At 37.2% G+C, this 26,888-nt stretch overlaps 1 protein-coding gene across 1 annotated transcript in view; it reads right to left on the bottom strand.

The window, feature by feature from the left end:
* Positions 1 to 25,935, bottom strand: part of NRK (Nik related kinase) — a 135,417-nt gene extending 109,482 nt beyond the window's left edge. Inside the window, exons 1-2 of the mRNA XM_059158136.1 lie at positions 25,581 to 25,935; positions 16,995 to 17,060 (exon numbers count right to left, since the gene is read on the bottom strand). Of these exons, the coding sequence (XP_059014119.1) occupies positions 16,995 to 17,060; positions 25,581 to 25,637 (123 nt within the window). The 5' untranslated portion in view covers positions 25,638 to 25,935. The remainder of the gene's footprint in view (positions 1 to 16,994; positions 17,061 to 25,580) is intronic.
* Positions 25,936 to 26,888: the final 953 nt, after the last annotated feature.

Raw genomic sequence — 26,888 nt, 5'->3', positions numbered from 1 at the left:
AATTTTAAGTGAACCACCTCCTGGTCATTCACATCTCTTTGACACCAAAATACATACTCCCAGTGTGGCATAGTAGGGGACTAGGCAGAATTGATTAAACAAGGATAGAAGCTGCATATTTTAAACTTGTGTCAAAATAAGTTCCTACATGAATTTTTAGCTGACTACTTAGAATCTATTTCATGAACTTAAACCAATACCTCCCTGGCCAGAACCCTCATTAAAGGAGCTAGTCTTCTAAATAGTATGTGTCTCCTGTTTAGTTTTTTGAGGGAAGAGCTTTCCCCCTTGAAATTGTATAGCACAATATCAATAACATATCTAATTTATTTCTGTGCTGGTTAGTTCTAAAACCTATATTTTGTATCACTTTGCTGTTAAAAAAGATTTTACATAAAATTTATTATTAAAAATAAAAGCTATCACTCAGTGAGAATATTAAATTGAATCTTTCTTAAATATTTACTATTCAGAACAGGCACTTTGTGAATGGCTAATCAATTTCTTATGTTGCTTCTAATGTTCCCCATAAAATGTACCATGTAATTTAGCCTTGTCAGTTGACTGAAATGATAATTCTCTAATTCTCTCTGTCTTCATCAGAAAAGCTTAGATTGACTAGAAGAAAACAGTAATGCTACTGAAACAGGTAGTGTTGTATACACTAGACTCTCATCATAAACACTCCCTGGGGGCCTGGGGTCTCCACCTTCCATGTTCTCATGAATCCAACAATATCATGTAGAAATTGTAGTTAACAATCTTCTTGTAGTTTTATTTATTTTTTTAAAGATTTTATTTATTTATTTGACAGACAGAGATCACAAATAGGCAGAGAGGCAGGCGGGGGGGGTGGGAAGCAGGCTCCCCACTGAGCAGAGATCCTGATGTGGGGCTCAATCCCAACACCCTGAGATCATGACCTGAGCTGAAGGCAGAGGCTTAATTCACTGAGCCACCCAGGCACCCGTCTTATAGTTTTATATAGCATAAAGGTGAGAGTTTTGTGGGCCAGGGAGATCCAGTTTCAACCTAGCTTAGTGACTTACTGCACGATTTTAAACAAGTTATTTAATCTCTATGCCTCATTTTCATACAGAAAATGAAAATAACGTTCATACCATATGGGATTTCCATAAGGATGAAACAAGCTAATGCCTATAAATAGTGTCTGGCATATAGTAAACTCTTAATATTAACTTGAATTATTACTGGCTAGAATTGAAGACTAATTTATTTTGTATCTCTACATTATAGTATATGGCTTTCTCCACTTCTTATTTAGGAACTATTTTTTCCTGAAGAAAAAGTTGATGATGGTAGAAGTTTCAGCAAATAGAGTCCTTGGGAACGTTGGAAGAAAATGACATTGTTACAGGCCCTATTTCTGTCTCTACTGGGACTCCTGGCAAATCCTAACTAACAATGCCACATCATCTGGAGACATTGAGTATATTGCTTTGCTGCCTTTTGGGGGATCTTCATAAAATCTACAGAAGCATTATTCCTTCACAGATTATCAGTTTTCCTTGTAGAAACATTATCTACAAAAGGGAAGAATAGGTAGTACATTCTCTGAGCCATCCTGAAGGAATTAGGAGCTACCGAATATGATGATTGGATTTAAATAGTTCTGGTGACAGTCTACCTCTATTTTGCACTGTAGATAAGTCACACCCCATGTATCCTTCCTTAAGGTAAACCTCCCAGTGCCACAGGCCAAATGAGTGATTTAACTCACAACTCCCAAAGGAAATGTACCACATGCAACAGGGCTCTAAATAACAAACGATCTTTCTGAGAACAGTCTATAGATGGTAGCCAGTGATAACCTGGCCTGTGAAATAGAAGAACATAAGGTCTTTCACCAAAAACCAAACCAAACAAAACAAAACAAAATCATTGATTGCTATTGGCTGCAATCACATTAGATTCTTGCAACCGTATTAGGCATGATAAAATTGGAGAATGATGAATCAAATCAACAGTCCAGAGCCCGTCTTTCAAAAAGTGATCTTGATTCTCTTCTCTAGCCAGGGGACTGAGCAGGCAAAATGCTCTTCTTGGCCTGTCAAAGAGAAAATTCTCCTTCTTTCCCCTACTTAGCCTCTCAGTACGGAGGGAATTAGTCACTTGAACTCAGTGGCCCTTACAAGTACCAGCAAAGCAGTTTTGCTATACAGCTTTGAAAGTAATACCAAACATTTGCCAGAAGCAGGGAGGAGTGTCCACTGTTTTAGCCCCAAAGATCACATCCTCCCCACCCTTTGGCAACGTCTTAGGATGAACTGGCATTCTCTGCCATATCACATCAGGTAGGAGGAAAAATTTTCCTCTTATTTCTTAACCCAGGGCTGGCAGGTGGCAGATCTGTGACCCAGGTCAAGTTGGTTCTAGATAAGGTTGGCAAATAAAGTACAGGACAAGTCCAGTTAAATTTGAATTTTAAATAAACAAGTAATTTTTTAGTGTAAGTATACACTTTTGGGACACGCCAACACACACAAAAATGTGTTCTTTATCAAAATTGAAATTTAACTGGGCATCCTATATTTTTACTTTTCTAATCTGGCAACCCTAGTTCTAAGGTCCTTCTATTTCTCTACCATTCTTCACTCCATTTTTCTCATCCCCCTACCTGATTATAAAGGACCCTAGAATATAAGATTCAAATAAAGAAAACCACAAAATATAGCATTAAACAACAAAATTTGACTCAGCACAGTGTTACTACAGGGAAAATTTTGAAAGCAGTATATATAATCTAGTCCCTGCCCTCAGAGCCTTTCTAGAATTGAAAAGTTTGATTGGGACCAAGTGAAGCTGCTTGGGTCCACATCTCATTCTTCAGGTTTTAAAGCAAATGGATGATAAACTGCATCCTTAAAGACTCAAATGACTTTTGCTTCTATATAAACCTGAGCTATATTCTCAGGCACCGAGTCTCTGCTCCCTTAACTGCATTGTAATTCTCTACCAAGTGCATCATGATATATCAAATTTGAGTAGGCGACTGGGTGGATCAGTCAGTGGAGTGTGTGCCTTCGGCTCAGGTCATGATCCCTGGGATTGAGTTCTGCATCCCTGCTGAGCAGGGAGCCTGCTTCTCCCTCTGCCTTCTGCTCCCCCTGCTTGTGCTCTCTCCCTGACCAATAAATACATAAAACCTTAAAAAAATAAAATTGGGGTAAATGGAAAGGTAATTCACAACATCAACAGAACTGAAAAGAAATAAATATTTATAAAGGAGTTGAGAGCACATAATTATATATACCAGTTGTTGCAAGTTGACAGTAAATTGTGCTTCTCTAATCTCCTTCTCTTGAAGTCCAAGCATTAAAATCTGCCTGAGAGGTCTCTTCTAGAAAGCATTTTTGATGCAATGTAGAACACCCATCTTCCATTTTAGTAAGGCTATATGTACTGGATGCCAGCAAACATTTTGGTAATTTCTGTCAAATAACCAATTAATTCGGTTTGTATCTTTTTGAAGAGTGGTGGTGGTGGTGGTGGTGAAGAAATTAGTCAAACCAATTTTTACATTGTCCTGATTGGAGTGAACACAGATTATGGTCCCTAAATATGTATCTGTATCTGTTTTCCACTTTTCTTAGTCACATCTGTTAATTTCTTTCTAGTCACATCTGTTAATTTCACCCCTATAATGCAGTTGAGGGGAGGTTATAACTATCTCTTACTCATTAAAATATGTTGCTCAAGTATTAAAAGACCTAAATGAAGCATATATGTATGATGTCCTAGACTGATAGAAGTTTCCTAGGACACAGTACTAGAAAAGTACCCAATAAACCAAGGTGGGTTATGTGTATGTATGTATGTTTGTAGAACCTACAAAATCCACATTACTAAAACTTGTAGAGTTTAACATTTGGAGGAATTTAATTTTTTTGAAATCTAAGGTAGTTAAAAAACCCATTACAGCAACTGGCAAGCGTGGCTAGAAGGCTAAGAGAAGCAAGGATATTTGTAGGCTCTTATTTATGTGTTTTTCTTTCTAATGGCTGCCAATCTTCCGAGTCAGGAAATATTTGCACATGTTCTAGACATCTTCCTGAAGGTATGAGGCTCTCTTGAAGCCATCCTTATACTTGGTCATGCCAACAACACTACAGCAAACTACAGTACCCTGAGAAAAAATATGCTCTTTCAAACTTCCTAAATGACTCATTCAGCAGAAAGTAATAAAAAAAAAGTAAGGCTAATATTTCCATCCTTTGGAAATATTTATCTCTACACACTGCCACCTTTTTTTTATAGTCAGAGTAGAAAGTTACTTAGGTGGTATAATTTTGAAAGGCCAACCTGTCTCCAGCATTGGCTTAGCAGGGTGTCATTAGTCAATTCTTTCCATCAGGGCACATCTGCAGAGAGTGCCTGTTAAAATATGTCATTTGGGAGGGGGTCATTTTTGTACACATCTTTTTAGTCCCATACCCATATGTATTTTGCTAATTTCAAAGAGATTACATAGGTGATTAATATAGATTTTCTGGAGACATATAATTTTTTCAAAATACCTACTTGTACGATGACAACACTGATAATAAAGGGAGAAAATGAGCATAGGCCATAGAAAACATATTATATTTACATTCCAAGTTTTGCTTGTCATATATCCCTGATGTCCTTGAGCCTACTATGTGCAAGGCAACTTACTAGGTCCTCTAGAGGTATAGCCAAGATTAAAAAGTTCCCATCTGTTTCTGAAGAAATTTGCATACTAGTTTTAAAGACTAATAAATTCTTAATTCATTCCAAGACTTGTAGCTGGTTTTCTACTATCATTCCAACACTTTATTTTGTGACAATGTGGGAGGAACTTGTCAGCTTGCAAAATTCTTGTAGAGGTTAACCACAGGAAAGCCTCAAGATGTAAGTTCTGTTGAAACATGTATGTCCATTTGATGGGACAATATATACACTTCCTCACCTCAATACTAAATCTGCCTCCAACCACCTTCTCAATTCTCTTCTTCTGCCAGTCTCTAATCTTTCAAGCTATAGCCACTTAGCCCCTACATGTAATTTATTCCAGCCTAGACTCTGGAAGAAAATCTATTGTTAAGCAGGGACCATACAAGGGTACCCTAAGTTAAATATATATAAATTATTATATAATTTATATAGTATGTATATATATTTGTGTGTATACATATATATGTGTGTGTGTATACATTATACAATTTTCACCCTTGTTTCTACCCTAAATTATATCTATCTATATAATTTTCACCCAGTTTCCTAGAAATGCATCTATTAGAAAATACTCCAAACATTTAAAATTAATTAAATTTTAATATTCCTACCAATCAGAAACCAATCATCCACAAAGGAGATAATGAAGTTCTATTTTATCTTTGAGAGGTACTAACTTTCAATTATCCTTGTTGTCTCTTTCTTCTCTGAGGCTCCTAGTAGGAGCAGTAATTGAGGCATAAAGCCTCTGGTGCTGGAGACAGACCTCTGCTCACTAGAAAATAATAAAAAAGTGACAGCAAGCAATCTCTGCTTTCCTAGGGTTTTCAAGAGTTTAAGTAGGAATTTAGTTATGAGCTTCAAGTGTCCTTTAAAGGCAAACTGATTTGTTCCTGTCCACTTCTGAAATTCTAAATCCCCCCCAAATTTCCTCAGACTTGAATGTGTCTTAGTGCTTGTCATGAAGGAAACAAATATGCTGAGGGACTCATCATGAACAATCTTCATAACTGACCTCAGTTCACCAGGTTCCTATATATTCCTCTACTTGGGCAGGGTTTTTTTTTTTTTTTCAGCTGGTTGATCTAGCTTGAATGCTTTTTGAGTCTGGGTTGTATATGTTGAGCTGAATAAAATACAGTAGAATTAAGAGCACAAACCTAAAAGCCAGGCAAATGTTGGTTTTACTACTGACTCAGCAACTTACTTGGTTTGTGAACTTATTTAGTAAATCAAGTTCTTGGATCCTCAGTTTCCCCACTTATGAGATGGGAGGATGATGATAACAATGGTGCCCTCTTATGAAATATAAATAATAAAATGCAAATTAAGCACTAGGAACAATGTAAGCATTCAATAAATGTTACCCACTTTTAGGACACTAAGCTCACAATCACTAAAGTGACTAAAATTTCATTCTCCATGTTTTTTCTTCCTCATCCAATTTGTATACCAACTAATTTATTTAATTTTATTTTATTTTTCTCAGAGCCAAGGAAAGCTATCCTTCTGTGAGAGTTCTTAAACTTGTCCTTTTTGATTATGGCGGTGTTTTTGTTTTGTTTTGTTTTGTTTCTCATCAGAGTTAATGATTTATACAAAATGTTACTGGCAGTGCTTAGAATATAATCAATCTTTTTTTCCCTCAGGGGACCCTGAATAATCCAACCTCTTTTTCCTGTTCATAAAGGGACTCTGCCTATAAATGACATACCTACAAGGAGCTTTCCTATTTTTCCAACACAAATTACACACAAACCACCTCTATATCATTATTTCTCCAACTGAAATAACACACAGTTTATACCTAATTTTTCCTCTCTTTCTCCATGCTCTGGTGGAGGAGGAATTTGTTATAACCTGGGTATAGCTAAACAGGAAAAAAAAAGACTTCAGGTTAAAAAACTGCTTATATATTCTGATATTCTTTGATATATTGGCACAATTTTACTCATAGACCTCTTTGTAAGAATCTGACTTCAGTATAGCCCCAGGAACATAAAAATGTAAGAGCTTCCACTTTTTCTTGAAATTTCCAGAGAACTACCATGGCATATTCATTGCTAAATGCAATTTTAGCATCACTCACAAAACTACCTTAGACACAGATACACAAATATGGTAGGATGTTGGAAATTCTTAAAACCAATTTAGGACTCTTTCTTATTTCAAAAGTTAGAATTGCCTAGATGTTACTTGCTAGTGTCTGTTCCACAAAATGTACTGGAAACCCAGCTAACTTTCTTTAGTGGTCAGATACTAGAGGATCAGGGAAAACAAGAACTCTTGACTTCAACAACCTTTACTGAATTTACTGAGAATCTGACCACAATCTTATCTATTTATCTGTATATCTCTCTCTCTATATATATAATTTATATTCTATATAGTATAACATGTATACATACAAAGATATAGTATATATGTTCTTATACACATACTTGCATATACATGCATGCATATGCATATATGTATATATTCATACCTCTACATATATAGTATATATAAATATATATGTATATGCAAAATAAAACTAAATTTTTAATGTATTAGACACAAAGTACATTAATGTTTCTAGCACAGCTCCTACTCACTTCCATCTCTAAAACAGTTTATAAACGGGTGCCTGGGTGTTGCAGTTGGTTAAAGCATCTGACTGTTGGCTTCAGCTCTGGTCATGATCTCAGGGTCGTGAGATTAAGCCCTGTTTGGGGCTCCATGGCTCAGGTCGTTATCTCAGGGTCATCAGATTGAGCCCCTCATGGGGGCTCTGCACTCAGCGTGGCATTTGCTTAAGATTCTATCTCTCTCTTCCTCTGCCCCTCCTGCTCATACTCTCTCTCTCCCTCTCTCTGAAATAAGTAAGTCTTAAAAAATAAAATGGTTTATAAAATCTTGCCCACATAAATTTTCCTAAGACCATAAATTAGGAAAAGCTTTAAGTGTATAAACTAAGCATCAATTGTGGAATTTTGTATTTCTGTTCTTAAGTAACTATTATACTCTCCACAGTGATTTATACTTATATTTTTAAAAAATTATAATTGGGATGCTCTTACCTGATTGACCAAAGACATAATGCTATGGTTTACTTGTCTTGAATTTTGTTTAGAAATACATATTTGTCTCCACACATTTGAATTTGACTTTCTACCCCTAGAACAACTTTGTAAAATCAACTTAATTAGAAATCAAAGATATCGGGATGCCTGGGTGGCTCAGTTGGCTAAGCAGCTGCCTTCGGCTCAGGTCATGATCCCAGCGTCCTGGGATCGAGTCCCATATCGGGCTCCTTGCTCTGCAGGGAGCCTGCTTCTCCGTCTGACTCTGCCTTCCACTCTGTCTGCCTGTGCTCGCTCTCGCTCGTTCTCTCTGACAAATAAATAAAATCTTTAAAAAAAAAAAAAAAGAAATCAAAGATATGAGATCCTAACTTTTGCTTTACCAAAACACACCAAATACAGACTTTGAATTTCTCCCCATGTATATCTGTGAACTTATTAAACAGATTATAGTAGTTGTGAAAAAATTAACTGTGGCCTCCAAAGAGTACAAATCCCACATATAACTCTGGCTTTCACCTTTTGGACCCATGATGCTATTGCTTCTTCTTCCCTCAAGATTTGTCAGGAGGCAGAAGTAAATTTTGATATAACACAAAAAGGAAAAGACAAGCCTACAACTCAGAGCCTAGGTTGTATTCCACAGCTGGAGAGATGTCATGGTTAAGATAGAAATATTCCATCTTTTCCCCCAAGGCTTTTAACTCTCAGTGCCTTTCACTAATTTGGTCCCCCGAGTCTCAGTTTACTTATCATATATTAGTTCTTTTCACCCCTATTGCAAATATTCAACCTTAGCTCTCTTATTGAAAATAAAAAAAAAACAAACTTTTGTCTTAGAGTCTCAGTTAGAAGCTTCATTATACTTTCTACATTCAGGGAAAAACAAAACAGAACAAAACAAAAAGTGACATCCATAATTCTTCCCTCATTTTCCCAATTTGACCCTAGCTTTCCCTTTCCTTCCTTTTATATATCATTCCCTCCTCAAATGTAAAGGCCACAATCAGAAGGAAAATAACCTCCTTCCTTATGTCTACTAAAACTAGATCAATAAAAGCCCCCCTAAATGTTTTCTGATAACTGTAACTAGCACCTATTGACTAACACAGTGCTTGGGACATAGTATGCATTTGATGAATATTTAAAAAAATTGTTCATTATGGAAAATTTTAAACACTCAAAGCAATATTTTTATTTAAGGGATAAATTTAATATTTCCTAAGAAGAACAGCAGGAGGGTTACTTTAAAAAGGCCAAGTCCCTCTTTTGAGGTTTATTATATAAGGAGGTGATGACACAAGAAAAAGACAAAACCAAGAAAGGTCTCTGGACTTATGGTATTGCACTAAGAAGGAACTACAACCTTGTAAGACTGTAGCCTCAAGTCAGCTTCAGTTTCAGTTCCTGCTTCTGAGGGTTGCAATGTATAATAAAATGCATAGTGTTACACACTTAATGGGCGCTCAAGCAATATTTGTTGGCTAACTTAATTGAGCTATATTTGCAAAATGGCAAGGATGTGAGAAAACTTTCCTACCTAAAAAGAAAGCATTCACAGTACTAGACATTTGGTAGGCAAATAAACAGTATAATTTCAGCCTAAAAGGAAAAATACTCAAACCCCTATCCAATAGGCCTAGTGGCTAGGCAACCCAAATGTCAGCACCACGTTTCTGAAACTTAATTTAAAATATCATAAATTGTATGTCATCAACTTTGAGGACATTTCTTTCCTGCCTTTCTTTTCCCATTCCCTGCTCCAACTTCAAATCCAGAAAATGTAATTAATAAACCTAAATCTCACCTGTCTAGTGAGATTTCCAAGTAAAAGTAATGTGTAAAGCAATGATCTAAAAAAACAAATTTAAGAGTGATACATTTGACAGTGTTTTGAAAAGAAATTTCCATATTCAGCAGTGTACTTCCAGAGTGCAAGCAATTCAGGAATTTGCTTGTGGTTGTAATGCCACACTTTGATACATCTGACTTAATCTGCTGACTACCAAGGGGCAGATGACTCTTCTACTATCTCTCAAGGATAGATGCTTACTTATGCCCAGGGTATATTTTTAAGTTTTAGAACAATAAGATATTTGGGGCAGTCCCTTCCTTTTGCCAGCATTAATTTCATTCCAGTTAGGTGTTGGACATATGTGCCAATTAAGCTTTAGACCCAATTATAGAAGTTTACCTTATTTCAAGTAAATTTTTCCTTTGCTTGAAATGGTTGACTTAAACCTTTTCCTACTGCTTTTTCTACCCTCACCACTTGCAAATGGCAACATGGGAATAGATTATTAAGATTAAGGGTGCAGTCAAGACTTCATGAAACACAAGGCAAAAATGGTTCATTTTGGAGATTCAGTTGTCTTACCCTACTAGTATTCTGCTTAACAAAGTGGCATTAGTTAACAGTTTCTGCTTAACAAAGTTATGTTAGTTAACATATAATGAAATATCCTACCTTTACAATACACCTGGTACCCAGTTTTATCTTTTCATTGGGTATTATAGTAATTAATGAGCTAAAATATGAGGTCCTTTTATCAAATGATAAGGAAAAAATAGAAAAAAATGATGCCAATCATTTTATTAGGTAACATGAGGAACTACTTCAACTAACAACCAATAAGAAACTTCTATTTTGCAATATGGTGAAGGGGATATAAAAGTTACAAGTATGATGCTAACAGTAAGAATAAGAATAGTTTACATTTTATTGAGTTCTAGGAACTATGCTAAGTGTATTGTCAAAAAGCCAGATGAAACCCTTGAGATTATCTAGTCTAACACATTTATTTTATAGTTGAGTAAATTAGCCCAGAAAAGACAAGTTACATGCATAGTGTCATTTAGTGGGAGAGTCAGTTTGCCACCCACTATGCTACCCTAAAGGCTCTTGGTGTCCCTCTTAACATTTCATAAAATAACTGTGGTCTCTCTGTGTACATTGCTCTTTGGGCAATTGTTTATTTTTCTAATATTACCTTTAAAAAACAAGTTTCAACCTACTTTCTTTTTACTAATATGTTCTCACATGTGAAAATTCTAAATATTCCTCTACTTCAAGTGACAACTCATAAGCTATGAGACTAGCAGCTAAAGGTGAAGGGGAAACTATATTTTATGACTCTACTAGGGGGGGAAAGGAAGAACAGTACTTTCTCCTGAAAAGAGAAAGAAAAATAAAACCCACTGTTTTAAGTGAGGTTTATACTGGCAGGAGGTGGGAAAGGGTAGAAAGATAGGCATCTAATTAGAAGAAAAAGCAGGAGAGTAAAAGGGTTACAATGTGGAGTGTGAAACTCAGCTTTCATTTCAGTGTGCACAGACCTCAGCAGACAGCTGGAAACCTGCCAGAGAACAAGGTCTTGGAAACAAGCTGGAAGACATTGGAGAGACCTTAACCAAAACAAACACCAGCAGGGGATGTGGTTGGCAGCACTGAAAAAGCAAAGGACTCTGTGAGTCACTCTAACATTAATTTTGAATGGTATCATGTTTCCATTTTGTTGTACAAGGTATTTATGCAGCATTTGGTACTGTCTAATACATACATACACACACACATATATATAATATATATAAGCAAATATGTATGTTCTTTATCTAGATAATATAACATTACAAACATTAGAAATATAGTAAAAATACAGAATAAAAATAACATGCAGTATCTCACTCTTCTATTTATTATTTTTCACATATATGATTTTTTAACATAGCTATAATCAGAGTATACATAAAATAATATGGAATACTTGGCTTAACGTATTAAAAGATAGTTCTAGGGGCACCTGGGTGGCTCAGTGGGTTAAGCCACTGCCTTCGGCTCAGGTCATGATCTCAGGGTCCTGGGATCGAGTCCCACATCAGGCTCTCTGCTCAGCAGGGAGCCTGCTTCCTCCTCTCTCTCTCTCTGCCTGGCTCTCTGCCTACTTGTGATCTCTCTCTGTCAAATAAATAAATAAATAATCTTAAAAAAAAGATAGTTCTATGGTGCTAGATATCTTCATAAACATTGCTTTTAAGAGTCAAGAAATTGACTGACTAGATATTCACTTCATCTTATTTTTTACTATTTAGGATTTTGCTGAGTTAGTCTTTTCACAAATAATAACATCAGTTATACACTGTTTTTAAATTTTATCAAATCTTGTAAGGTGTTGTTAGTTCCATTTTATAAATAAGGACATGTATACTCAGAGGTTAAGTGACTTGCTCAAGGTCATGGCCAAGTAAGTACTGAGTCAGGTCTGCCTGATTCCAAAGGAGGCCCTCTTTTCAGTACAATATGCCATACCTTTCTACTAAAATAAAACTTTATGCTTTTTCTACATTTTCAGTGTTTATCATAGATTTCCAAAAGTGGGATTATTGGTATAAAAAGTATGAATATTTTAAAAGGATTTTCTATATACTCAAGATTATTATACAAGAAGGAGGTATTGATTTACAGTAACACCATCCAAAGGCTTTTTACATAAGGGCATTAATTTGAGGTAGAAAAAAAGAGGTCACAGCAATGAGTGAAAAAGGAAAATATGTCTAATGTAAGTAAAGCACCTGTAATCATCTACCTTCTGTAACATAGAAGTTTGTGCTTTGAAGATGTTGGTGGAAAGTGTTCTCTCTCTCTGGATCTTAATAGGTACATATAAAATTCTTAGGAATTGCAAATGTGTATAGGACCTAGCATATGGTAGGTAGATACTTCATGGTTAAAAGGAATTGACATGGACTTTTGGCTCCTGATAAGAATGTGGAAAGCTGGAAAGAGTGCCACCCCAAACCTAGCAACAAGAAAAAGCTGAATAATCTACAAAATCATAACTTTTATTGAACCCAGAGTGAAGTCTCAAGGCAACCACCTAGTCTGATGCCTGAAGAAAGATAAACATCTACAAGGAGAGATGGAACATCTCTCACAGGCTCACCTGTGGCTGCAGGGGAAAGGCAAGGTCGTCATAGAAGGTAGTATAAAGAATTCAGCTAAATTTTTAATGAACTGCTAAATGCCAAGTATGGGCTACCCTGAGAGTACAATACTCTTGGGAGCCATAGATAAGAGGAATTTATATACACTCAAAGGCTTTTTTCTGTGGATTTACAGTACTGACCTAGTAGAGAGCAGAAGCCACTGCAGTAGGAAAAGCATGAAACCATGTCTAATTCCCTTCTCCCTAAGGAATAAGGGCACTAAGCTTTAAGAAAAGGTAGCAAACTGTTCTGCCCAGGGGGATAGAGGAAGACCTACTTCAGTTGGGGGAAATGTAAAAACAAAAATAATTCCTCAACTTCTGGGGAGGGGCAGGAATTAGTCCTGGACCCAGACCATTAAGAAGTGTCTTAACACTAGCAGAGAAAAAGAATAACTTAGAAAGTCCCACTTCCATGACCCAGAGGCACAGGACCTGCCTAACGCTAAGTTTGAATAAAGAAAACAGAGAATTCCTCCCTGCCCCACACCAAAAAGAAAATAGAGAATTCTTCCCTGTCCCAGGCTAATAAGCACCTCATAAGAAGGAAAACCAACATACTATTAGGGAGTCACAAGAGCATGAAGAGAGAATCTCTTTGAAGCACAGATGCACAAGGGAGGTCCAAAGCTGAGGGTAGAGCAGGAAAACGGAGAACCCCACCACCATGTTAAGCACATGGTAACAAAGTAACTTGAAGCTGGTGATGAATTGAGGAGGGTAACCATAGCAACAACGTAGTCCAAACATAGCTCATTTTAATGGATTGACTCAACCTCCCATATTAATGACCTAGAAGAACAAATGTGCCCATTTCAAGGCATAATTACTATTTACTTCAATCTTTACTCTTCTACCAGCAATGTCTGTCATTCAAACAAACATTTTGAGAAACAAATAATCAAGGAAAAAAAAAAAAAGCTCACTCTCAAGAGACAAAGCAATCAATATAACCAGCTTTAGAGATGACTTGGATATTCAAAGTATGAGACAGAAAATTTAATGTGACTACAATTAATATGTGAAAAGCTATAGTGAAACATATGGAAAACATGCATAAACAAATGGGGCTTTCAGCAATAATGTTAACTATAAAAAGTCAAGTGAAAATACTAGAAACGATAAACAGTGAAAGAGCTAAAAAATGTTTTTGGCAGTCTCATCAGTTGGCTTAAGAAAGCTGAGAGAGGAATCAGTAAAACTGAAGTTAGGAAATAATGGATCCAAGTGAAACACACAGAGGAAAGAGAATAAAAGCAAATGAACATATGAACACATACACACACACACATAAGAAACAAAATAGAGCATCCAAGAGTTATGAGTTAATATAAAATGGCTTAAGAAATGTAAAACTGGCTTCCCACAAGGAGAAGAGAACAAAGTAAAAAAAAAAAAAAAAAAAAAAGAGAGAGAGAGAGAGAGATAAAGGTCAAGAATCCCCCCAAATAAAATATGCCAAATTACAAATATCCAAGAAGTTCAGAGAACACAAAGGATGATAAATAGCCCACCAAAGACACACACACACACACACACACACATATAAAAAACAACAAAAAAAAAGCCTAGACATTTCATATTTAAACTGCTAAAAAACAAAGTTAAAGCAAAAAGTCTTAAAATCAGTAAGAAGAAAAATACAAAGGAGCAAAGATAAGAATGATAATAGACTTCAGAAACCATGCAAGCCAGAAGACAATAGAGTGTAAAGTGTTGAAAGAAAAACTATCAATATAAAATTCTATATTCGGTGTAAATATATTTCAAAAATGAAGAGGAAATGAGAGATTTCCACACAAACCAAGGCAGAGAACTCATTACCAGAAGCCCTGCACTACATGACCTATTACAGAAAATTCTTCAGGCTTAAGAAGTATAGAAACTTCGATTTTCCCAAGGAAACTAAAATTCCAGAAATGGTTCAAACGAATAAAAATACAATTTTTCTTCTTTGTAATTGCTCTAAAACATAATTAAATAAAAAGTAGTAGTATTGAACATAGGAAAAAAAGTAGTAGTATTGTGGGTTTATATCACACATAAAAGTAAAATATATAACTATACCAACTGGTTACCACACAGTGAAGTATTACTTGAGTAATATTTCTTGAAGGTATACTGTGTATTTAAAATGTATGTTGGAAAAATCTTGATTCTGGTGATAGTTACATGACTAAATGACTACATGACTAGTCCAAACTCATAGAATTATATATTTAGAAAGGCGAATTTTACCAAATGTAAACTATACCCCAATAAACCCTAGTCTTAAAAAAAAAAAAGAATTACCATGCACAACTCACCTTTTACTCTCTTGACTTTTCTTCTTTTTATGGCAAACCAGTTCTGATGACTGACAATGAGAAACCATCTTTTTGTGTTACCTAAACTTACCTTTGCTTTTTACCTCATGACTGGTGTTTTTATTCCTAAAATCTGGTGGTGGAGAGAGCTGTATTCCTTCAAATAAAAACAAATACAGAAACACACACACTTACACACACACACACACACACACACACACACACATGCACACCCCTCAGGAATGAAAATGGGTATGGAGTCATAGGGATTGTAAATATAAAGAAGTGAAGAAGAACTTCTATATATATAGGTGTAAATATAGATGTATATAGTGGCAAAATTCACCTAGACCACACAATTGTTATCTAATCATTCAGTCTGAGATGCAAGTGAGGTTGCATAAACAACATATTTGTGTTTGTATGATATCACTGTCTGTAGCGTATTGCTTCTATTAAAAGATAAAATCAAAATGTGTGTGTGTGCGTGCGCACACGTGTGTGTGCAGGTGTGTGTATCACATCATCTTTATCTATTTGTCAGTTAATGGACACTTACACTCCTTCCATAATTTAACTATTGTAGATAATGCCACTATAAACATCAGGATGCATGTGCCACTTTGAATTACTATTTCAAAATGTTTTTTTAAAATGTCACGAATATTGGCATTCTCTCTGTTCCCTATACTCACAGGTTCTTTCTGCTTTTAGGAACTTTCCACAAAGCTACATTTACTACTTAGTTTTGGTGCTATAAATACTTTTGTGCAAATTTTGAACTTAGGTACATGAATTTTTTTTTAAGCCCCTTCTAGGCAGATGCAAGCTAAAGGTTCAAGGATTGACAAGCAGAGGACAAACTTGCCTAAACTAGAGGGAAGCCCCTTCCACTGGACCTATACCAGGACAGCTCTATACAACTGAACGTAGAGGACCTGTGGTTAGTCTATAGTAAGGATCAGCCTAGGGACTGCAATTTGGTTTTTGAGGGATAGACTTAGGGAAAAGGAACACTGCATTTGTACAGAGCCTCATAAAAGACTGAGAAAACATCTAATCCCCATACTGGAGAGTAGGGGAAGGTGATGAAGGTGATAGGGCCTTTAAATAACCCCATTTCCAAGCTAGCCCTCAGCAGTATCCCTGCTTTACCTAGAATACATCAACATGATCCTCAATGACCACACAAGGAATATATTTTAACTGCAAATATATGGTTATTTGTGCAATTAACATATACATTATATGTACCTCTCCCAATCCTTCCCAAACACATACATACATTTAATTACTTACACATTTCTAGACCATAAGCCCTGAAGAGCAGGGATCATAAGCCCTGAAGAACAACATTACTTTGACTCCAGAGACTATGACAGTGCTCAGCACATGTTTTGTGCATAATAATCATTAAATAAATGCAGTGTTTTTCTTGTCAGATTATTTCACTAACTCTGTCACACATGTGTGCACACACATACACACAGTATGATACAGAATTTGTGAAAATGTTCATTTTTTTAACATTCAGTTTAAAGGTTGAATGTAATTTGAAAGGCACAGATGTATAACATAAAACAAATGATATTTTTATTTGGGTACATCTTATTTGAATTAATTACCTTTTCTTTTGCTAATTTTATTAATTTCATGATAATAATTTTTTTAATTTTTATTTTTAAACTATGTTATGTTATTTTCTGCTAATAATTTTATAGACCTTATGTTTGGTTTGTTGGTTCACTATAGATTTCCAATCCATTTCCTCTGTAATAATTCTCACAGATATCACTGAGCTATCTTAGTTTGATTCATCTCTCAAAGTGAAATGCTTTTGTCATTATTTGCTCGGCAGTGTAGAGTTTTCACTTGCAATCATTGTCATTAGAAAATGAAGAGCCAATACACAATCTAACTCCACTTACCAAATAGATCCTGCCATAAGTACCAAGGCCAATGGTTTTATCCAGTGAGAATATTCCGGTTGGATCCTACAAAAATGTAGAACAAAAATTGTCTGTCTTCTTGGAAAAGTAGGCAAGCATTCATCTATCTAGAATGGCATTTCCAATCTGCCTTGCTTCATTAGACTTTCCATGGGAGGAATCTAAGTGTCATTTACCGAAAGAATAAACATGTCACAATTTTCCTGGATAGAATATAGTCATTTATGGAAAAGAAACAATGACATGAACATTAAGCAGCTGTATAATAAACTTACTACAAACCTGTAAAATGCATACAATTATGTCTAGTTGAAGCATATTCATAATGCAATTAGAAGAATTATTGAAATAGAAATAAATTTATCTGTTTACAATTGACTCACTCTTTTAAAATTCATTTTTGAGTACTAACCAGACAGGCAGAAAGTTTAGCATACAGCAATGATGAGTAGATACTGGATACAAAGTCTGGACAGTTTATTTATATAATAGTAATTCTTGAGAAAGAATATCACCTCTAAATATGAATAACAGAAGATGTGGTACACACACACACACACACACACACACACACTGGCATATTACTCAGCCATGAAAAAGACTGAGATCTTATCATTTGCAACAACATGGATGGACCCAAAGAGTAGCATGCTAAATGAAATGAGTCAGAGAGAGAAAGACAAATACCATATAATATCACTTATATGTGGAACTTGAGAAACAAAACAAATGAACAAAAAGAGAAAAAGAGACAAACAAAAAAACAGACTTAAGTACAGAGAACAAAGGGATGGTTTCAGAAGGGTAGTGTTTGGGGGGACAGGTAAAGTAGGTGAAGGGGATTAAGAGTACACTTATTGTGAGGAGCACTGAGTAATGTACAGAATTGTTGAATCACTATACTGTACACCTGAAACAAACATAACACTGTATATTATTTATAGTTTTAATAAATAAATTAATTAATTAATTAATCTTTAGTGCCCCCCAAAAGAATATATACAATATCTTAAATCTGGATAAGTCAGTAAAATCAGGTTTTCTTTAAAAGCTAAATATAGGGCTTCTGGTTGGTTCAGTTGGTTAAGCCTTTGGCTCAGGCTATGATCCTGGAGTCCTGGAATTGAGTGCCATATCAGGCTCCCTGCTTATCGGGGAGTCTGCTTCTCCCCCTAACCCTCTCCTCTCTCATGCTCTCTCTCACACTCTCTCTCTCAAGTAAATAAATAAAATCTTTTTAAAACGTTAAATATAGGAGTGCCTGAGTGGCTCAGTGGGTTAAAGCTTCTGCCTTTGGCTGAGGTCATGATCCCAGGGTTCTGGGTTCGAACCCCACATCGGGTTCTCTGCTGAGCGGGGAGCCTGCTTCCTCCTCTCTCTGCCTGCCTCTCTGCCTATTTGTGATCTCTGTCTGTCAAATAAGTAAAATCTTTTAAAAAAATAAAAATAAATCTAAAGTTAAATATATATGAATAACAGGGGCACCTGGGTGGCTCAGTGGGTTAAAGTCTCTGCCTTCGGCTCAGGTCATGATCCCAGGGTCCTGGGATCAAGCCGCACATTGGGCTCTCTGCTCAGCGGGGAGCCTGCTTCCTACTCTCTCTCTGTCTACTTGTGATTTCTGTCTGTCAAATAAATAGATAAAATATTTTTAAAATGTGTATATATATATATATATATATATATATATATGAATAACAAAGCAAGAGAATGGCATTAAAAAACTACAGTTTTTTTTTTTTAACTAAGCAGTTGTGTTTTTTTAATTTTAAGTTAATTTTTGCATCAGCTGAATACTTTTTCATGGCATAAATTTCCTGATGATATTTTCTTTGTCTTAATCCTGAATGTGGCATCATAGGAGAAAAATATAGACTTGTTTATGAAAAAAAAACTTGTTTATGGACAGATTCCTAAGATTTCCATATTCATTCTTAAATATTGCTTCTTTACCTTTATATGGATATCCTTTTCTTGTGCACCACAAAACATGACTTCTTGAATTTTATCACTACTTAAACTTTTAGTCTAGCAGCTTATTTTGTTATTTTAGCAAAACCAAAACGAGGTATGAGTAGATGCCAGTTTATACACAAAGTGGTAGGATCTTTGGCAAATCCTTAGAGATTTACATACCTTATACAGAAAGCACATTTTATAAACACAAACTTAGTTTAACTTTGTTTGAAAACATTTTTATTATTGTGGGAAATGTGAGCTAAACAGAAAAACTATTGAGGATATGCAATGTATATGAATGACATTATGGATTTCTTAAAACTGTCATGGTATTTCTGTAATCTAACAAAACTCTCATAGGAAAATGACACAGCTCTGGGATTACTTCAGTCAGTAAGTATTTAACTGGAAGAGTCAGGAGACTGGAGGTTTAGCCCCAGCTCTGCCATTAATTAACTATGTGACTCTGGATAAGTTATTTACTCTTTCTGGGACTTAGTTTTCACACATATAAAATGAAGGTTTTGTGTTTGGTGATTTCCTACCTTTAAAATTCTATAAGAAAAAATCAGATTCTAATGTCCTAAAATCCCAATTGGATTTGATATGACCACGGTTAGAAAAAATGGCAGCCTACTTTCTTAAAGTCATCATCAAAATCAATATCACAATAAATACTCTATTATTAAAACAAATAGTTCAGAGAACATACTTCCAATGAATATATAAAAGCTATTTAAAATGATAATTTTGAGAATTTAAGCTGGCCAGTTAGCTCAGTTGGTTAGAGCGTGGTGCTAATTTTGAGAATTTAAGAAAAATAAAAATAAATTGTTATAATGGCTTTGATATTAAGCATAGCATTGTTGTAACTCTGTGAAAAAAGTCTGGGAGAAAAGTTAGCCAACAAGGGAGTTGCTAAGGTTTGGCTTAAAGACTTTATCACTTTAGAATTTAGCATACTTCTTTGAAAGATATTATTGAGGGATTTGTATTAGACATTATTAATTCTGAAGGAACAACTTCTGGCCATCTGGCCATCAAAAAAAAATCAAATATATTAGTCGATTTCTATTGGTAATCCATTCTTTGTTAGTTAAGGCCACATTTTAGCTGAAAAAATACCACGTAATAGAGAATTACTATATTATCTGAACAACTCTGTTACTGAATCTTTGAGCACAAATCTCCTAATATCTTTAAGCTTTTTTCTAGCCTTCAAAAGCATTATACCTTACTCATATTTGAACTCAGGTATCTAATTACCAAAACAAAACAAAACAAAAACACCAAGGAAATGGACAGGGATAATAAAATACCTGTGGAATTCTTAGAGGCCTTATTTTATCTGTACTCATGTTGTTTGGAAATGTTTTCCTGCTCATAAATGACCAAAACATCCTAATTCTCCTCAGGCTCACATTTAAAAAAAAAGAATGTTATAAAAATTTTTCTTCTTTTCTTAAGGCAACTCAACTTAGTATTCATCTTTACTAAGAATATTTTTTCCCTTAGTTTTAGGCAATACTTTTTTCCCATCTCCACACTAGCATCTTTTAGGACTAAATTATTGTCAAACTGGGAAACAAGGGGAGAAGAACTGTGCTAATTATTAGTAGGGTACTATTACTCAATTTCTTATATCAGACTTTCCACTAAATGATAGAGAAAATTTATCCTGGGGTCCCAGTGAAGGAAACATTGAAAATGGACTTTTTGTTTGTTTGTTTGCTTCTGTGAAAGTAAAAAGTCCACGTCAGAGGGGTCTCCATAATTACTTGGTCCTCTCCTCTGCCCTGCCACTCTGAGATAAGAAAAGAAGCAGAGGAAAGATCTTTATATATATGACTACTACAATAACTTGGGAGATTATTTGGCTGTTCCATACGCTTTGGTGTTCTATTTAGTTAAAAATGGTCAGTAAACATGAAACCATAATTTATAAAAGCCTTTCTCAAAAGAGATTATGAAGATTCTAAGTCTTAAAACATTTTTGAACCATAAAATGCTGGGCAAACATTTTACACTTTGTTATATTTTCTAGGTATTTAAAATATCTCCTGCAACTTTTAGAGTCTTAGTCTGGTTATTCCCTGAAACCCAAAATTTTCGGGAGTTCTTTCTGTCTTCTGAATTCAAGGAGGGGGTAAGGAATGAACACCTTGATGGAAATTTTATTAAGGATGGGGGTGGGGGGGTAACAGGAAGAAAAAGAACCACTAGAAGGCAGTGTTTACTGGTCATGGAGGAGACTCAAAAGCAAAGGCTGATCAACAGAACAAAAGATAGCTGAAATTAAGAACAAAAGGGAACTGATAAATGGTCAATATGGGTAGCAATAAATTTTAGATTTAGGGCAGTAAAGAAAGAGAGCTAGGGAACACAAACTACTATTTAGACAGCTAAAGGAAAGGAAAAGATCAGCACCTAGAAAGAATAGCAGAGGCTTTTCTTCTTTTATTTTAAATATTAGAAATAGAGATTTTATGAAGTTTATGAAGAGAAACCCTGAAAATGACATATATAACACAGTAAGTGCCAGAGTGAGTTTCAGAGATAGAAGAATGGGCATCACAATTCAAGTGGAAAATTTAGAAAGGAAAATCTCTTCCTCAAGACCAGTATTTCTCAAACTATGGACTGTAGAGACACTCCCTACTTAAAAGCCATCTGGGGAATCTTGTTTAAAATACAGATTACTTGGGGCACCTGGCTGACTCAGTCAGAGCAGCATGCAACTCTTGATCTTGGGGTTGTAAGTTCAAGTCCCACATTGGGTTTAGAGATTACTTAAGAATAAAAAAAAAAATCTTAACAAAATAAAATACAGATGCCTTGTCCCTACCATGGAATTATTAAATCAGAATTTCTGAAGATGGGTCCCAAGATCCCCCAAATGATTCTTGTATAATATTCTTGTGCACCAACATAAAACCCACTCCTCTAGAAATTGGGTGAAAAAAGACTGAGAAATTAGATTGAAGTACAATGTCATGCTGAGGTGAAGCTTGAAATACATAATGGAGAACATGGTGAAAGTTTCAACACTTGTTGACTAGAAGGTAAAACTGCTTCGAAACAGGCAACTAAGGTATTTGGTAAAGTAGGAAGGTTCTCATGACGGAGTGTGGAAAGCAGGCTTGGTCTGCGTGGTGGAAGACTGGGAGAGAAGACAGTTATATTTAAATATAAGCCTAATGTAATTCAAATATAGTTTTTGGATCATGTGCTATTTCAGATCACCTCTGCCACTACTGTCCTCCAGGCCTGTCTAATCCTGACCCCAATATAGATTAGGACTACACATGGCAGTGTCAAATACCAAGGCCACAGCCATGAGGAATGTCATTACCATACTGGGCACAGAAGACAAAGGGGACTATCACAGTGAAAGACATGCCAGATTTGGAGATGAGGAAATAATTTCCAGTCCCAAGGGTTGAGTGTATATATAAGGAGATATATATATGTCACTCATATACACATACACATACACACACACATATACACATACATACACACATATATACATACATACATATATGGAGAGAGAGAGCGAGATCTGAGAGGGAGACACACACATACAGGTATTGCTGGCAGGCAAGGTGAAAATACTACTACATATGTGTGTGCAAACACACACAGATATACATAAAGACATAAGGCTTTGCAATTCTCTTTTCAAAAAGGAAGCACCAAACATAAATCTCTGTACCTTTTTTTTGTTTTGTCACCTATGAGATATTTATTCGATAGTAAATCAGAAAAAAATTAGAGCAACCTATTAATTAAATATAGTTGACCTGTCATTCCCTGGTTACTATGTTGGCTCTCTTACTTTATGTCTGTAAACTTTAGAGCATTATACAAAAAAAGTTCAACAATTCCCTCCTCCCCTCCCCTCTCCTGTTTCCCCAGCTTTCACTCTTGCTTACTATTTTAGGTTGAAAAATAATATCTATCTAATAACAAAAGTACCAAATAACCTTCCACCACTTTCTTTAAATTAAAATTTGCATAGCCAAGCCTGATGGCTCTCAAGGGTCCTTGCCTCATGGTCATTTAGCTGGCCAATCCCACAAGGACATAATATATCAATTTTGAACTAAACCCATATTTAATTATTTTAAAATCTGCAAAATTATTTTTTGCTCAATGTGAATTACCAAGGTCTGAATCTCCCCCTCATTATCTGGCTATTGCCAAATTGGTGTATTTGGTGTTGAATGATACCAATTTTCTTATCTTCAGATATTATGAGGATGATATTATTGAGGATAATTATCTTAAGAGTGGCAACTCTTAATTATCTTGAGTGGTCACCATAATCAGATTTCTTTGCTTTATCGTCTACTTTGCATCAAAATGCAAACTTCCAAACAGCTAACTAACTTCAATGTCTTTTGACCTCTTCATTTACTTTTACTTCTTCAGAAACTAAGGAAATAAGTCAAAGGCAAAAAAATAACAAATCATTAAAATATACCTCAGTGACCAAAGCAACGTAAACTTTTTGCAACTCTATAAAAATTTGACGGTAAGGAAATTTTAAAGGGAATGCTACCCTTCTGCTATATTTCTTAGGGTTTAGAGCTGGATGTTTGGGGAGGGGAGAATTGGGCATAACTTGCACAAATATGCATAATTTGCTATGGTGAAGACCTCCACAATGATATACTGCATAATAGAAATTTAGAAATTATTGAAGCTGAGGACTTTATAAACCTTTCACAAAGTTTTGTTTTCTCCATATTCCCACATTAAAAACCAACCTCATCTTTTTCCCCTTCACACCCCCACAAACCCCCAGAAAACTAATATTCCATTGAACTGCAATGTAAAGATTGCAGCCTTTTCCCTTATCTCCTCAGCTCTCACCAAGTTCTTACGTCCCAGGGCCATGACCGGGTCAGTTAGTCTGGGCCATTTCCCCCCATTTTTTTGTGGCAATAAAACTTTTTCCCCCTTGGGTTTGGAATTCCCTGCTCAATTATTTCTGTGAGGTCTTGCCCATTCCTCTCTTTAGTCAATTTTAGAGGGAAAATGGTTATTTCAGTTTACTTATTTGTGATTTCACATATTTGCCCTAGTTTGCTTTTTTATCTCTTTCCCGCACCCTACATAGAGACTGTTGGAGAAGGGTAACATTTTATTCCTTGGTTTTATACTTTTACTTGAGAATAAACCTAGTCAGAAAAAGAAAATTCTGTTCAGAAAGGAAACCACCAGTTGAGGCCTCCACATCCTAGAAATCTCACATATGCAAGGTGAAAAGAGATTTAACTTTTAAAAATTTTGTGGATTTATTTTATAAAGCTGTACCAACAACAGCAGTGCTAATATATGCAATTCAATACGTTAATATTCAAGTTCCTTCTTTTTAATGCTGAGCACAATTTGCTAAAATGTTACCCACATGCATTACTTCCTCCTCTACACTATTCTAGCGTAAAACTATATGGGTGAGGCTTGGAGAATGCCCATTTTTTTATAGGGACAGGTGTCTGCCTTCATCAAGAACACAGTCTTAAAATACCAAATATGTATACAATTAAAGCACAGCGGCTTTGAATAGTCCTATAACCTCAAGGTTAATATTTAGCTTTTCCCAAAGCAAGTAGGCCACTGCCTTGAACTACAGTTGCCTGGCGATCATTCCAGCACTGGTGCATGCTTATTCCCTTTCAGAGTCCAGGGGCCCTTTGCATTCAAGAGAGGGTGCGAGTGAAATGCCAATCTAAAAAGGGAACTTAAAGAAGGGAGCGGGGTGGGATCCAATATCTGCCAGAAACCAGATGCCAATGAAATAAACGGCACTGCTAAAATAACAAGTCTACTAATAACGACAGCGATAATAGCTCACCAATCAATTAAAATTCTGGAGGAAAGCTGGACATTCGGGAAAAAAGGAGAATCCACAAACCAAAACCGTGAGAAAAAGTTAATTCTGTTTAGTTAGTGATCACAATATTTTCTTTTTTAAATTGGGATGTGCAGAATTCACTTCTTCCTCAAGCGGCGTCGAATGCTTTTGCTCCTGCAATACTCAATCGGGAACAGTGCCCTGGCAGAACAAAGTTTTGGAAAGCGCCATTATAAAGTGAGAGAAGTGAGACTTCAACGCTTTGATTTTCTAGCCCGCTGTCACCTAGAGGTAAAGGTCACTCCGCGAGTGGGCATCTCCTTTGGCAAAAGAAACAAACGACCTGGCAGCAGGGTAATAGGGAAGAGTGTTCTCAGGAAGCCACGAGTTGTCGTGCTCTTTAGCCTCTCCTCGAGCCCATCAAGAACAGGTACCCGAGCACCGCTAGACAAAATGGGCCACATTTAGAAAATGTCCCGTAGTTGAGGGCCCGCACCACCCCCACTGTCACCTCTTCTCTCTCCCCCACCGCCCGCCCCTTTGCCTTTTCGAGAGTTTGTCGTGGCCCGGGTGCCTGGGAGGGGGGGCGCCTTTTCCGCAAGCGGGCTTCCAGGGTCCCCTCCCGCACCCGGGGCCCCGTCGAAGTCCTGTCCTAGCCCAGCTTGCGGGTGTCCGTCTCCTACCCTAGTGCTCAGAACCCGCAGAAGAGAGCACTTCGGAAGAGATAGGCGTTCTCTACTCACCGGCAAGTGGCCCAGATCCGTGACTTCCTTGTCCCTCCAACCCCCAGGTCCCGCCATGGCTTCGAGCTGATCGAAAGCGGGCGACTGAGTTAAGCACGCTCGGGTAGTCTGAGGTGGAATCTGACAAGAAGTTGAAAAGAGAGAGGAAAAGAGAGAGGACAGGAAAAAGCAACAGGGGACCAGGTTTTGTGGCGTGGGAGATAGAGGAGGGGAAAGTGGAGGGAAAAAGTTAGGAGTTAAGGGAAGTTGGAGTTTGAGAGGCGGGAAAGTGAGTTTGGCTAAGGCGAGAGACGAGCCTGAGCGTCTGTCCTGGAGACCAAGGAGTTTAGAGGGGTGCTCCAACGGCGAGAGCGCAGTGTCTGCCCCGGCAGGGTGCGCCTCTTTCAGGGTGGGGAGGTGGGCGGTACAAGGAGGGAGGCCCCCCGGGAGCAGCTCGAAGAGGATTGGTGCAGCGTCACGTCGCCAGGTGGGCAGCCGCGCGGCGAGGAGGCGGGCTGGGCGGGGGTGGGGGACACTGGCCGAGGGAGGTGCTGAAGGACTATAACGGTTTGCGAGCCGGCCTCTCGTGGCCTCCACCGACTGCACGCCCCCTCCCACATCCACCGCTGAGCCCGCCGCCCCCGCCCCGGCTGGCGAATGTTCCACAGGAAACTTTTTCAAGGCAGCTGCCAGCCCCGGAAAACCGGTCCCGCTCCGCGCCGCTCCCAGTCTGGGCCTCACAGCTCTGCCACAGTCCAAACAGCCCGCGCCCTCGTCTCTCCATGAAACACTTGTGCCATTTTTAATTGTCTCTTTTTTCTCTTTCTGCTCCTCTGATTTTATTGCTTCATATACTCAAAGACCCATCAAGTTAGACGAGGAAATGACTTGGCACTGCGTTAGGGATCAGACCCAGGCGAGCCCCTGTGCGGGTGGGGGGAGAGCGCCAAGTGCCCTGCAGGGCTACCACAGCTCGGCCTTCGAAATCACTGGATAAGGACAGTGCGGCATGGACAGGACGCCGCGATGTCCCCTTGAGGCGGACCGCATCTTTTCTGGCCCGGAGCTAGTTGGTACCAGGTCCGGTCTGCTCGGTCGGAACCGCACCTGTTCCCAGGTGCTGGAAGTTAAGAGACTGAGTCGCTTAAGCCCTAGCTACCCTGTTCCTAAGTTTGCAGTTTGCTGAGTTGAAAGAGCACAGAGAGAGTTCCTGCGAATTTCCCAGTCTCCAGCTCTCCGCCAGGGTTCATTCATTCGCTCATTCGTTGCAAAACATTTCTGAGCGCCCAGGCTCTTCGCCTCCGTTTCCCCCCACAACGCTCAGGGGAT

This window comes from Mustela lutreola, chromosome X (assembly GCF_030435805.1).
Source record: "Mustela lutreola isolate mMusLut2 chromosome X, mMusLut2.pri, whole genome shotgun sequence".
Lineage (NCBI taxonomy): Eukaryota > Metazoa > Chordata > Mammalia > Carnivora > Mustelidae > Mustela > Mustela lutreola.
Note: the sequence above shows the minus strand (reverse complement) of the source record. Positions and strands in the feature narration are given on the sequence as shown.